The 14,240-nt window shown below is 40.5% G+C and overlaps 1 protein-coding gene across 13 annotated transcripts in view; it reads left to right on the top strand.

Moving 5' to 3' along the window:
* Positions 1–14,240, top strand: part of kcp (kielin cysteine rich BMP regulator) — a 29,800-nt gene that overhangs the window by 14,825 nt on the left and 735 nt on the right. For 12 of the 13 annotated variants that reach the window (XM_025909054.1, XM_025909055.1, XM_019361556.2 and 9 more), the window contains 27 exons: positions 30–123; positions 215–388; positions 480–562; positions 647–740; positions 2,429–2,611; positions 2,720–2,890; positions 2,990–3,163; positions 3,257–3,339; positions 3,411–3,501; positions 3,576–3,658; positions 3,752–3,925; positions 4,911–5,169; positions 8,120–8,202; positions 8,302–8,395; positions 8,465–8,638; positions 8,731–8,813; positions 9,729–9,849; positions 9,938–10,020; positions 10,125–10,224; positions 10,317–10,405; positions 11,066–11,168; positions 11,292–11,434; positions 11,705–11,877; positions 12,653–12,764; positions 12,851–12,952; positions 13,049–13,213; positions 13,313–13,613. In XM_025909054.1, the coding sequence (XP_025764839.1) occupies positions 30–123; positions 215–388; positions 480–562; positions 647–740; positions 2,429–2,611; positions 2,720–2,890; positions 2,990–3,163; positions 3,257–3,339; positions 3,411–3,501; positions 3,576–3,658; positions 3,752–3,925; positions 4,911–5,169; positions 8,120–8,202; positions 8,302–8,395; positions 8,465–8,638; positions 8,731–8,813; positions 9,729–9,849; positions 9,938–10,020; positions 10,125–10,224; positions 10,317–10,405; positions 11,066–11,168; positions 11,292–11,434; positions 11,705–11,877; positions 12,653–12,764; positions 12,851–12,952; positions 13,049–13,213; positions 13,313–13,613 (3,589 nt within the window). Of the gene's footprint in view, positions 1–29; positions 124–214; positions 389–479; positions 563–646; positions 741–2,428; positions 2,612–2,719; positions 2,891–2,989; positions 3,164–3,256; positions 3,340–3,410; positions 3,502–3,575; positions 3,659–3,751; positions 3,926–4,910; positions 5,170–8,119; positions 8,203–8,301; positions 8,396–8,464; positions 8,639–8,730; positions 8,814–9,728; positions 9,850–9,937; positions 10,021–10,124; positions 10,225–10,316; positions 10,406–11,065; positions 11,169–11,291; positions 11,435–11,704; positions 11,878–12,652; positions 12,765–12,850; positions 12,953–13,048; positions 13,214–13,312; positions 13,614–14,240 lie in introns of those variants that run through there. The other variant, XM_019361558.2, reaches the window with a different exon arrangement.

The following is a 14,240-nucleotide window of genomic DNA, read 5'->3' as shown; positions in this document are numbered from 1 at the left end:
AACGTCTTCTCCTTTCATCTTCTGCTCAGCATGGCACTGTTCAGTGTGAGAGACAATCTTGTCCTCAGCTTAACTGCAGGGACTCCTACACCCCACCTGGAGAGTGCTGCCCCAGATGTCGAGGTACCTAAAACTCAGACTGTGATTCTTATTATAGGTAAACGCGATCTATTCTGAGTGAGGTGACTGTAATGTGTGTGTTTGTTCTTGTCAGACTGCTCCTATGAAAACCGTGTGTTTTTGAATGGAGAGGTTTTTCCCAACCCTGTGAGCGTGTGTGAGGAGTGCACATGTGTGAGTGGAAGGATTGACTGCCATCAAGCGCAATGTTCTGAGCCTCGCTGTAATGCACCGATGCCTGGGCAATGCTGCCAGAACAACTGCAATGGTGAGAAAGTTTACATTTGCTATAAGGAAAATAAATAACTCAGAGAAATTAGGATCTCATATTTACAACATTGCTTGTTTTACTGCTGCAGGCTGCAGCTATGCAGGGAAAGAATATTCCAATGGACAACAATTTCCCCATCCTACTGACTCATGCAGGACATGCAGCTGCACTGTAAGAATAATGAGTACAACACCTAATTCAATAACATGTTGCCTTCTTAAAGCAGATTTTCATTTCTGTTTGTGTTTGTCATAGAATGGAAATGTCCAGTGTCTGATGAAGAGGTGTTCACCACTGACCTGCTCTAACCCTTATCTGATACAAGGAGAGTGCTGTCCCCAGTGTCCTGGTAAGGATATGCACGAACATAGTACTTCTGGGGCGCTTGTTTGAAAAGTTATTTTAAAGCATTAGCTAAATGAATTTCCAGTGCAACAGTAAAATTGCATGAGAGAATCACCAGCCAAATATGCCACAAAATAGCTTTTTCCGCTGTTATACAAGCCATTTTTGCTCTTGCAGAATTCTCCTTATCTTTTTTGATGACTTAAAATATCTAAAAGGGTTAGGGTAGTACAAAGCACAGCTACCCCCATAAAATAAAAATAATTCACAAATCTACTTTGAACCAAGAAAAAAAGCACTCTTTGTCACTCCACAATTCAAAAGTTTACACTTTAAGTAATCTAGTAATAGTTTTTTTTGAGCGAAGACAAAGGTAGAGGATTGGGGGAAGGCATATACAGAAGCAGCAAAAGAGGAGGAAAGGTAGGAGTTTGGAGATGAGAGTAGGGACTCTAAAAGTAGGGCTTATGATTGGTAAAGGAAAAAAGGTGGCTGATGTGATGGAGAAAAAGGACGCTAGATAGGAAGATTCTGTGCACAAAAGGCAAGGAGCATTGGAGGTGGATTTAAACTGTTCTACCATGGTGACAACAAGGAACCAAATAGAGGAGGGATAATCTCAAAGGAAGAGTATGTGAATAGTGTCAATCTCTGTAGACAGAGATTGAACAGACTTACGCGGACACGTAGATATTGATAACCGAGGCAGTGAGGTGCTGGATAGGTATGCGATAAGCAGAGAAATGTGGAAGGAAAGATGGCAGCTGGCTTTGCAAAAAGGATGAAAATTTTTGTGAAAGCATACTTCAAGAAGGGAGAAGAACAGGGCAGGATAGGGTAAGATAGGAAAGAGCGGAGGCAGGTGCACACAGGCGGACTACATCTTGTGCAGAAGGTGCAATCTGAAAGAGGTTGGAGACTGCAAGTGGAGAATGTAGCTAAGCAGCTTCATTAGGTAGTCTGTAGGACGAATTTGGGAATCAAGAACAGAAAGCAAGTGAAGGCAGAGGCGAGGATTAAATGATGGGAGTTGAAGAAGAGTGCAGAGTTCAGGAAGGAGTTGAGGCAGGCTCTGGGTCGTTGGAAAGAATTAGCAGATGACCGGGAAATTAAAACTTAGGTGGTGAGGGAAACTGCCACGAGTGGAGATGCTATGATTTTTGTTGGGAGTAACCAGGATGGACAGGATTAGAAATATTAGGAACAGCTTAGGCTGAGTAGGTTAGAGGCAATGCTAGGGAGGCAAACTTGAAATGGGCTGGACATGTGCAGAGGAAAGAGAGTGGATATACGGAGTAAATGGTTTTGAATATGGAGGTGCCAGACAGGAGGAAAAGAGGAATACCACAGAGGAGTGTCATGGATGTAGTGAAGGAGGACATGGAGAAAGTTGGTGTGACTGAAGAGGATGCTAGAGAATGGGTAAGATGAGGCAGACGATCTGTTGTGGCGATGGAGGAGGAAGAGTAATTACAGCTGTTTCTGAGTCTAGGACTACACTGCAAATAGGAACTGGTCAAATACTGTGTTTGTATGCTTTACATACATATGTAATGAGAGAATAGTATAATATAATTTAAATATAAATACAAAAATTATTTGGTGATGGCAAAATATAAGTTATACCAACGACTCTGAAGCTGACTCCTGAAAGCTTTTATGATGAATAATTTCACTGTTTTTTTTCTTCAGCTCCTCCATCAGACTGTGTGTATGAACAAAGCTCCTACAATCACTTGGAGCATTTCAGCGACCCCAATAACGACTGTCGATCATGTGCCTGCACCAACGGGACAGTCCGCTGTAAGCGAAAGCGCTGCCCGTTCGCTCACTGTTCTCACCCCATCAAACAAGACTGCTGTCGGAGCTGCGAAGGTACAAGTTGTCATGTCCTTAATTAAAGATCAGAACACTACTGATATTTGATGCAGTTGTTCATTGCGTCTTTATTATCAATTATCTTTCTCTCTCTCTTTTTCTCAGGCTGCTTATATGAAGATCAACAGCGAGTTAATGGCGAGATGTGGGATAACCCATCAGAGCCATGTGGTGAGTGTGCTTGTCGTGACGGCTCTGTCCAGTGTCAGAGGAAACGCTGTCCTGCCTCCAACTGTAAACACCCAGTCCAGAGAGATTGCTGCATGTCCTGTGATGGTGAGAACCTGAGCCAATGCACCAATCACTGGCCTCAGTTAAAGTCATTTAAAAATGATCTTTTTTTGCGTGTATCAAACTGTAAATTTCTTCTTGCAGGCTGCATGTATAATGGTAGAGAATATCTTGACGGCAATGAGTTTCGTGATGGCAGCGACCCCTGTGTTGTCTGTCACTGTTACGGAGGGAATGTCGCATGCTCCAGGATACCCTGTGATGAAAAGTGCAGTCACCCTTACAAACCACCAAGACAGTGCTGTGGAGAATGTGACCGTATGCACGCTTAATAAACTAACTGTGCCCACACTGTGATATTTTTCCCCTATTTTTACAATTTGACCAACTAAATCCATCTTTATTTGACAGGCTGTTCCTATAACGGTGCAGTCCTCCTCAATGGACAGTCCATTCCTGACCCAGGAAACCCTTGCTATGAATGTATTTGCCAGGTAGTATCAGCACACCCACACAGACATTCCTACTAGCTTTAGACACCATGTCATGCTTATTTCTCTTACAGAGAGGCTCGGTGCAATGTAGGAGGAAGCAGTGTCCTGAAGCCCTTTGTCCTAATCCAGTCACTGATGCTTGTGGTTGCCCCGTCTGTGGAGGTATCAGCGATCAATACATCACAGCTCATGTTAAGTAGAATAAGTAGGTAACTGACGCTTTATTGTGTATGCAGGTTGTCGTTTTGAAGGTCTGACTTATGCTGATGGACAGATTCTCCCTGAACAAGAGAGAGCGTGCAAGGACTGCAGATGTTCAGTGAGCGAGAGCGACACACTATTTAAACCGCTTATTAAGTTCACCATCATGGCATCATGTTTTATTTTTGTTTGGGTTTTGCTGTTTTTTTAGAGAGGTGAGGTAGTGTGTGAGCAAAGAAAATGCCCTGCTGTGTCATGCCCACATCCAACTCTCAACAGCTGCGCATGTGAAGTGTGTGATGGATGTAATTTCTACGGACGCGACTGTTTGAGTGGGGAGCAATTTGCACACCCTACAGACAGCTGTCAGCGCTGCTCCTGTCAGGTACTGCCATGCATTATTTTCAGCTGTATCAAATGTGATATGCAGTATACACCGAAAAATCAGAAATCAGAAACTTTAGAGATTACAGGTTTATATTAAGAACCAGACCAGCAAATATCTGTCATTTCAGATCATGTATGCTCTGAAAGTTTATAGCCTACTTTTTCACAGAAGATGGCAGATGTTATGTTCCTTCAGATTTCTGAAAAAATACTTCCAGTAAAAAAATTTGGTGACTTAGAAGAAGCAAGCTATAAATGTTTTGTAGCCACCTGTAAACTATCTAAACAGTATATGTTACTTAAGAAAGATATATTTAGCTATTTCTTTAATAGCACCATCCTAACCCCATCAGCACATTACAATTTGGTGAATTTTTATTTTATTTAGAAAAAGGAAACTCCCTACTGCGCTGTCATTTTTTTTACCCCCTGCTGTACCAAATGATCAAAGTTATTATAGTTAACTAAAACTAATGCAGAAACTAAAACTATATGTGAAAAAACATTTCAGTTAAAATAAAATCAAAATATAGAGGAAATATCCTTAGGTTTAATATTTGTTTGTTTGGTAAAAAACCAACTTATTATTACAGTTCCCCTCATGAGACTTTGATGGATATTTTTTTGTTATATATATTATTATTATATCTAAAAGACTTTGGTTTAAGTGCTTTCAAAAGGTTTTGTCTTTTTATTGTAAATCCTCTGCTGATTTTACTAAGTCTTGCCTCTAACATATGTATCTATCTACAATTCAAAAAGACTAAATCTAAAACTGAAACTAATAAAAATATAACTAAAACTAAATATTTTCAAACAGTATAACTAAACCCAAAAAAAAAAACAATTAAAAACAAAAAGTCAAAATGAAATAAAATTAAAAACTCATTTAAAACTGTAATAACTCTGCAGATTAGAACTGACTTTTTAATGGGCATTAATTTGCACTTGCTTTTTTGTGTGTTTGTATGTGTATTGTGTAGAATGGTGGTGTGGTATGTGAGCAGGAATCTTGTCCAAGCATTACCTGTAGCAATCCAGTGACACGTCCTGGGGAATGCTGCCCCGTCTGTGACTGCTGTCTCTATGAGGATGCTGTTTATTCTAACGGTGAAAGCTTCAGGCCCCCATCAAACCAATGCCAGAGCTGCACCTGTGTCGCGGGCACTGTTGAATGTGTGTCCGACGGCTGCCAACAACCACCCTGTGCTCAACAAGTTTCCATGTCAGAACCATGCTCAGGTACATCCTGAAATTATAAACACACAGCTGACAATTCATTATAAAGAAAGCTAGGATCCCGTATGTATTCACTTTTTAAATATAACAAGGGCTTCACAGAAAATTAACCTGTATTACTATGTAATCTTTACCATTTTCACACTGTTAAACAGAAATGTCACAGAAGTACAAAGAGTATAAATCTATTTTGAATCCAAGCACCTGATCAAAAAAAAATTACACATCTCAACAACTTGGAACATGTTATTTTCACCTTTTATGGACTAATTTGGAAATCTGCTTCCTTTGGATGAAGACTATTAAGACACTCACTAACTTGAAACATTGAATCTCTGACCATTATCATCTTTTTGTTCCTGGTTGCATTCCCTGTCAGTCGTCTACCCCTGACCCCTCGACCCTATCACCACTTTATTTTGTCATAAGAAGTCTTTGTTTAGTCCTTGATCTTGTCACCCAGTTGTTGTCTTCCAGACCCTTCACCTTATATGTTTTGTCACTGTTTAACACTTGCATGTAAACCATACCCAGCCCATCCTCATGTTCACCAGTATAAATGTTGTGTTTTGTCAGTGGGTCAGGGTTGGATTACCTTCCCAGACCTACTCTCTGGATTGGTACCAGAATACTCAATAAACATACCACCACAGCAAACTTTCAACAGTTTGGTCCCATGATCCATTTGCTAATACGTTTAGTTGGAGACTTTTTGCTAAGTGGTCAGTGATCCCTTTGAAAACACAGTTATTGTTCCTGTGTGCTGTTTAAGGTCTGTGGAACTGCATGGCCTTAGGATTTGATTAAATTGCTTAAGGTTTTAACATTTAATTGGCAGAGGACTGAAGAAGAGAAAAATATTTTTAAAAATACATCTGAGAGTTTTAAAAGTTTGAAAAGAAAAAAGAAACTGAGAAAAATGAAGTGACATATGGGTTCATAGTGGGAGTAGAAGTACATCAGGGATGTGCTTTGAGCCACTTCTCATTTGCAATGGTGATAGACAGTCTGACAGATGAAGACAGACTGGAGTGTCTGTGGACTTTATATTTGTAGACAATATTGTGATTTGTGTGGTTTGGAGTCAGTGACACTATAAAAAAAAAAGAAAAAAAGACAAGAGGCGGAGTTCGAGGTGGCAGAGTTAAGATGCTAAGATTTTTATTAGGAGTGACCAGAATTGACAGGATACGAAATGAATATATTAGAGGGTCAGCTGAGGTTGAGCATTTTGGAAAGGTTAGAGAGGCAAGGCTGAGATGATTTGGACATGTGCAGAGGAGGGATGGTGGGTATATTTGGCAAAGGATGTTTAGGATGGAGCTGCCAGGCTGCCAGGAAAAGAAGAAGGCCACAGAGAAGATTCATGTAGTGAACGAGGACATGCCGAGGGTTGGTGTGGCAGAAAAAGATGCTAGGGATAGGGTGAAATAGAGGCTGATGAGCCACTGTGGTGACCCATAATGACAGCAGGTGAAAGAAGAAGTAGTTAGAGATTATTGGAAGAAGATCACAACAATTTGTGTTTTTCTTTGTTGTGACGTCATTGCATGATTTCTTTTGTTTGTCAGAACTTGTCTGTGTCTTTTGTGAAATGTCGTTTGATGTTTTCTTTTCCCCTCTTCAAAGTTCTACAAGAACAACCAAAGAACATATTAATGTGATTCTGCTGGGATGAAAGGAGTCTTTAGGAGAAGTTAGTGGGGCCAAAGCCACACTCATTCTCAGCAAAATTAGTGTGTAAAATAAATGGTTAACAAACTGGCAACATGGACAAAATCAAGAACCTGTAACAATTAATAAAATAGTAAGCAAGTGTAATTTTGGCAGCTAGCTTCTTTCAACCTCTCCTGCAAATCTATTGATTTTTGCATGTAAGGTTGAAAGGGAAAAAAATCCCCAGATGGGTTTTCTGTGGGCTAGCCCACTGTGGGCTGTTCATTAAAAAATGTGGGGCCCAAACATCAATCAGTGAGATCAACAGGAGGTCTCTTCGGCACATGGGCTCTACTTACTTATCACCATTGGTACAACAATATAAAACAATACAGACAGTGAAAAATGTGGTGCAAGACTCAAAGCCTACATGTGACTGAAGAACAAGCTGAAAATACAGATACCTAACAGAGGAAGTTCCAGGTGCACTGTATGGCCTTCCACTGGTCAATGAAGAAAGAGGCCATGACCACCATCCAGCACATATCACCACCTTGCACCATTCCCTGGCAGCTGCAGTGTGTGTTTTCATCCCAACGATGGCTTTGTCTGCAGTATAATTTCACAAACCTGGATTATTTCAATTACAGCCAACATCAGGTGAAGGCTCAGCTGATACCCTTCTGCGCATTCTATTGGCCATATCTCATATGGGATGTCCTACTTAAGCTGCTTCAGCCTGCAACAGCTACTGTTACCCCACAAGCTCCTTTACACACCCACATTTTCCGTTTTGTGCTTTTAATGCTGTTTCTGACTTAATTCAATGCTTATTGTCACCGATAACCTGCTCTGTTCTGTCAGGACTCCTGATCGACCTCTCCTCTGCCTTTATCCTTTTCATGTGGAATGACGCAAAGGCTCGAAAACCTAATGTCCAATTTTAAATTACTGTAGTTGAGAGAGAAGTAATCTAAGTAATTCTGACAGAACTAATAATATATCCAACACTACAGCTTTACACAGTTTTTTCTTTCACACTCAATCCTCTATCTTTTTGTCAGTTTTTAACATTTATGTTTTAACCATAGCCCACTCACAATCGCTTGTTCATCAGTCTTAATGCCATATTTTGTTCAGGGTCGGCTTACCTTCCCAGGCTTACACTTTGGGTTGGTAATCCCACCCTGTACTGTAATACTGAATATACACAACATTAAAACAAACTCTGGGGAAATAAGTCTGACTGACTTCTCCAACGTTTTGTTTCTCTGCTACTCTTGGTCATGTGACTCAGTGTGTATGCTGAATGGACAGGAGTTCAGTGATGGGCAGACGTGGACCCTGAGTTCAAACCATTGCTCCACCTGCGTCTGTAAGGTCTGACTTTGTAAATCTTGTTTGCAGATATAGATTTTATTCTTCTCCATATTTCCTGCCTTTCTTGTATTGAAATGCTGATCTGTGATATTCTCGCAGGCAGGTGAGGTGCGTTGTGCAGTTCCTGAGTGTCCTAAGCTTGCTTGTGTGCATCAGGTGACCGATCCAGGAGCCTGCTGTCCTCATTGTAGAGGTAAATAAACTAATGGAAGCTCTAATCACCGGAGGAATAGTTTGTCAGTGACTCACTTTTTCTTCTCAGGTTGTGTTTATGGAGGAGCGGAGCATACAGAGGGCAGCAGCTGGTTTGCAGACTCGACTCCATGTATGACATGTATGTGCGTGGATGGTGTGACCACCTGCTCTGAAGTACACTGTCTGTCTCCATGTGTTAACTTCATCAGTGTGCCTGGGGAGTGCTGCCCAATGTGTGCTGGTAAGCATATTCACCTTACTTTCACCTTTAATCTAAAATATATGTGTTCATACTCTTTTATTGTCACAATCTGTCGTTATTTTTTTGAGCAGACTGTGTATTTGAGGGCAAAGTATATGGACCAGGGGACAGTTTCCATCCAGCCAATGACCCCTGTCAGATCTGCACATGTGAGGTATGAAACAAATAAAAATGATCTCTGTGTGTGGTCATGAAATTTTGGTTTAGGTTATTTTTTTATTATAACTTATTTTCTATACTAAATCTGTGTTTAAAACGGGGCATTCACAGTCTTAGAGTTTCATTACTCAGGTTTTTGGCAAAAAAAATTGATAGTGAGATTCTAGATATGCCATTACTGTACTGACACAAATGACAAGATATTATCTCATGTGTGAAAAACATGGTATGAAAATATCATGTGACAACCTTAGAATAAACGTTTTTAAAGTTCTCAGATCTGATCCTTGTTTTGTGGAATGCTTTTTCAATACTGTTTCTGAGTTTTCCTGTCTCTGTGTGTCTCTGAGCTTAGTTATCTTCTCGGTTTCCTGTTTCACTTTGTCAGTTAGCATCTCTTTGGTGTGTTGTCTTGGGTTTACTTCATGTTTCCTGATTACCTTGATTATGTTTAGCTGTTTCTCATTCCCTTCCTGTCCCCACTTAGCCAGTTATCTTCTCCTCACTCTCTGTTGTGCCGTCTCTTGTACTTCCAGTTGTGTTTTCCTGTTTTTTCTGCTAAGTGCCTTTAGTTTTTGTTACTTTGCCTCCCACACCCTATTTGTGTCACACAATGTGATATGGCAGCACAAGTTCCAGTGATCAGTGCAGTATTTAAAGTCAAAGTGATGAATGATGTTTCCGAAGTCAGTTAAGCTTGAGTTCTACTTACTGTAGCAAAATTGCTTGAAGCAGTAAAAACAGAAAGACAGAAATAACGTAAAAGTAATGCAAGGATTTCCCTTTGAAGGATATTTGATTTCAGTGAGATTTCATGGTTAAATAAATGTAGATAGATGGATAAATAGAGTGATAGAAGCTGTAATAGTAAAATCTGAAGCAGTTTCTTGACACTTTGTGTGTTTCTCAGGTGATGCCAGATGGAGAACAGCACCTGAAGTGTTACCGAAAGCAGTGTCCCAGTCTGGTTGACTGTCCTAAGAGCAACATCTTGTTCTCTGGACCGGACTCTTGCTGTCCTGTCTGTGCACGTCAGTAGCAAACAAATTGATAAATAAATTATATGTGTATTATCTCTGCAGTATTGCTGAGCTCTCTAACATCTGTGTCTATGTTTAGAGCCTCTCAGTAACTGTACCACTGCGCTGATTGGTAATGAGGTGTTGGCAACAGATGACCCCTGTTTTACCTGCCAGTGTAAGGTAAAACAACAACACTTTATGGAATAAAATATACTTACAATTAAGATATTTCAGCAACTACAGACTTTCATTATTGAGTGATGCTGTCTTTATCTCCTGTACAGGACCTGACATGGACTTGCTTACACAAAGTCTGCCCACTACTCACCTGCCCTCTAAATGAGCAGTTCACCCCTCCGGACTCATGCTGCCCAGTGTGTAAAGGTATGATGTGATAGAACAGCAGCAGTCTTAACATTTTGATTCTTGGTATTAATACATCTCTGTATGTGTTGGCTCTCCTCTGTTCCTCGCAGATTGTGTAATTGAGGATCAGAACAGGCGTGTGCTAAATGGCACCAGCTGGAAAGACAGCAAAGATGACTGTGTCACATGCACCTGTTTTGTAAGTCAACAGAAAACTAGACACCCATCATGAAGAACTTAAAGTAATGACGTAGCATTGATATGTGGCATTTATATATATATATATACATATATATATTAAAAAATAATGTGGTAAAGAAACACAGGTGGAAGGGTTTAGTTTTTGAGGAATGACTTAAAAGACACAAAAAGAAGAGTCCAGTGCTCTGAAGCTGCACATACTGAGGGGTTGATTTTGATTGTTAAGCTAAGGAAAACACTTAAATTTCACCTAACTGAAGGCATAATATTAATATGATTTTCCATTCACACATACATACATTTTCTTATCCAACTTATCCCTTATCCAATTTAGGGTCTTGGGAGTGTTGGAGCCTATCCCAGTTGACATAGGGCGAGAGGCAGAGTATTCTGGAAAGATCTCCAGTCACAGGGCTTAAAATCACCACCTAACCTAACCCCATGCATGTCTTTGGACTGTGGGAGAAAACTAGAGAACGCAGAGAGAACCCACACAGAGAATATGCTAACTCCACACAGAAAGGCCACAGCCTAGGTGGAGGGCACACCAGCACATTGCCACTAATGTTATATTTAAAAAATAGCGTTTCTAAAATAAACCTTTTTTTATTTACTGAGATTATTTTCTTAAGAAGTCTGTTTGTGGTTGCATCCTCAGTTGGGCTACATTGAGTGTAGCATTGAAGAGTGTTTACCTGCCATTTGTCTGGAAGGACAAAAGCAAGTGAAACTTCCTGGGAAATGCTGCTATGAATGCCAAGGTATCACAAAATAAAAACAGCTGCTGGCTTTTCACCTCTGGGTATTCGACACTGGAATGATGTGACAGATGGATGAGGTGTATTCTTTACAAAGAATTACTTTGGTGTGTGTATGTGTTGTAGACTCGGAGGTGTCGTGTTTGTACCAGGGGACAGTGTATCACTCTAACGAACACTGGGAGGTGGATGAATGCACCAGCTGTATGTGTTTGTCTGGAGACGTACACTGTCGCAGTGAACGCTGCCCTCCCCTCACCTGTGCAAATGTGAGTGTTTATTAAAAAAACACGCACACACACAAACACATTTTCATGGCGTTTCATCACTATCTGAAATGTTCCCATGATGCTCACCCATCAATTTGCAGAGAATCAGTAATTATCTGACGTTTCTCATCTGTGTTCACACGCTGGCTATTTCCACAGAGCACATTTTGTCACTGAAGACTTTTGTTTGTTTGTTTTTAATCATTTTAGGTTCATCATATTCTCACACAGCCAGTGTTAACACAGTCTGTTTGTGTGTTTTACTGCCAGGATGAGATGCCTGCAGTTATTCCAGGTTTGTGTTGTCCTCATTGCCTTCCTCGTCCAGCTACTTGCAGTGCCTTTGGCGATCCTCATTACCGGACCTTCGATGGCCGCATGCTGCACTTCCAGGGAACTTGCACATATGTCCTAACACAGGATTGTGAGAGTGGAGATTTCAGGTGAAATTCATCCCAAACAATAGCTATAATAATTCATTGTATAAAGTAGTGCTGTCAATAGATTAAAAAAATTAACCAATTAATCTCACAATTATCTGTAATTAATCGCGATTAATCGCAATTACTTGATCCTGATTACTTGATTTTTTCAACTTTATATTTAAGCCTCTAACTGACATTTATGTGATACAATGAAGTAAATGCAGAATAAACAAAGAATCTAAGCTTAAATTCAAAGAGAATTTGAATAGTTTTCTTCAATCTTCTCTTAGATGCGTTAATTGCGTAAAAAGTTTCAGTCGCGATGCGGATTAATTCGCGTTAACTTGTTAATTTTCAGCGGTGCTAATATACATATATATACATATATATATATATTGACAGAAACGTTTCAGGTATGTTGAGTCGTTGTGCCCTCCAGATGTGTTATCGCGTTAAAATTTATTAACGCGTTAAGCGTGATGGCGGATTATTTTGCATTAACGCGTTAATTTTGACAGCAGTAATAAAAAGAGATTCTTTTTCTCTTCAAACAAACCAGAACAGTACTGGTTCTGTGTTGGTGGTAATGATATGGAGTACCTCCCCAAGAGGTGCAGTTACCGTCATTGCCTCGCAGAAAAAATAGTCTTGGACATCCTAGCTGTCTGGAACTGGAGGTGTTTCAGAAAATAGATGCATTGTTATTGTATTTAAAGCACCTTGATGTGAAACAAAATTGTGCTAAAAGGTAACAAGTACAAAACAAGAAAGCACTTTTTTTTTTTTTTTACAGTGTTCATGCTACAAATGATGATCGTGGACGTAAAGGAGTGTCCTGGACTAAAGAGGTTACTGTGTTTTTGGGTGACGTCACAGTGCAGCTACTGCAGGACTGGATTGTGAAGGTTTGTATGTAAATAGACCATAAAGGGTTTTACCCAGTGAACTTTATGCTTTGTGCATTCACTCATCCATCTCCTCTTTTATCCAGGTGAATGATGAGGTTGTAACTTTGCCATTTCTCAGGGAACCATACATCTATATTGAACGGCAAACCAACACAATTTTACTCAACACTAACATTGGACTGAAGGTACAGTACTCTTTGCTTTTCTGTCTCTTTACCTTCTCACATATTTGGTCACTCCCAGTTTTGTAACAAACTGGTACATCCACTCGCTCACCTTAGGTGCTGTGGAGTCCTCGTTCACATGTGGAAGTAAGTGTGCCAGGCTCCTATAAGGGCCACACCTGTGGTCTTTGTGGAAACTTCAACAACTACTACCAGGATGACCTCCGGATGCCAAATGGACGAATCACCCTATCTGAGTCTGAATTTGGAAACAGCTGGAGGGTAAAATCAATACACAGCAGTAATACATAGACTGTGTAAAATACATAGCTTATCACTAATTTTGACCGCATGCAAATAAAATCATATTTGTCATTTAAGGTCACAAATGGTACCCATTTCCGCTCCTCCTGTCGTCCTGGCGAGAATGTTGACCCTTGTAAGGATGCAGGCTACCAGGCCAAGAAGGGGGCCAACACTCGCTGTAAAATCCTAAAGTCTGCCATCTTTAAGCCCTGTCATCGCGTGGTGCCTCCTGAACAGTGGTACGGAGCTTGTGTTTACGACCTCTGCGCTTGCGGTGCCAATACTGATGACTGTCTTTGTGACACGTTGGAGGCCTACGCGAGCCAGTGCAGAGAAGCAGGAGTCATCGTGCAGTGGAGGAGCGCATCTCTGTGTGGTGAGTAAATCACCAAAAAGTGGCAAATATACTCTAGGAGGTATATTATCATTTCACATCGAGCGTGCATGCCGGCAACCAGCTGTCAGCTTCATAACAATGGGCAACAATTCCTGTCTTCTTAATGTTCCCATGTGTGTCCTAACCTCATCCCTGTGTTTTGTCCTTGGTGTTTCCTTCTTTGTGTTTGTTTCCTTTTCTGTCTGTGTTTCTGTTCCCATGTTCTGCTACTTCCTGTTTTATTTTGATAGTCTCTCATCTCGTTTGCCCTAATCTCCTCTTGGCTATTTTGACTCTCATTTTGCTTGTGTTCTTTGTCACATCCTCCCTCTTGCTGTGTGCTCTCTTGTCCGTGTGTTCTCCTAGAGTCCTAGTTTTCCGTTTGGTTTGTGTAATTTCTGTAATTTGCCAGCAAGCAAAGCTGAGTTTTTGAGTTTATTTCTCTTCTTGTGTCCTGCCTCTGGGTCCACAGTCTGCCTGCCACACGGCATTCCATGACATAAACTGCTTAATGTTATAAGGAAGCAATGCAATATGATTCATTCTGAATTAAAAATAAATAGCCATTGGCCTCACTTCTGTCAGCCACCCGGAAATTTCTGCTGAGGATCAGTAAAAGTCAAAAAG

The sequence above is a fragment of the Oreochromis niloticus genome, linkage group LG7 (genome assembly GCF_001858045.2).
Source record: "Oreochromis niloticus isolate F11D_XX linkage group LG7, O_niloticus_UMD_NMBU, whole genome shotgun sequence".
Classification (NCBI taxonomy): domain Eukaryota; kingdom Metazoa; phylum Chordata; class Actinopteri; order Cichliformes; family Cichlidae; genus Oreochromis; species Oreochromis niloticus.
Note: the sequence above shows the minus strand (reverse complement) of the source record. Positions and strands in the feature narration are given on the sequence as shown.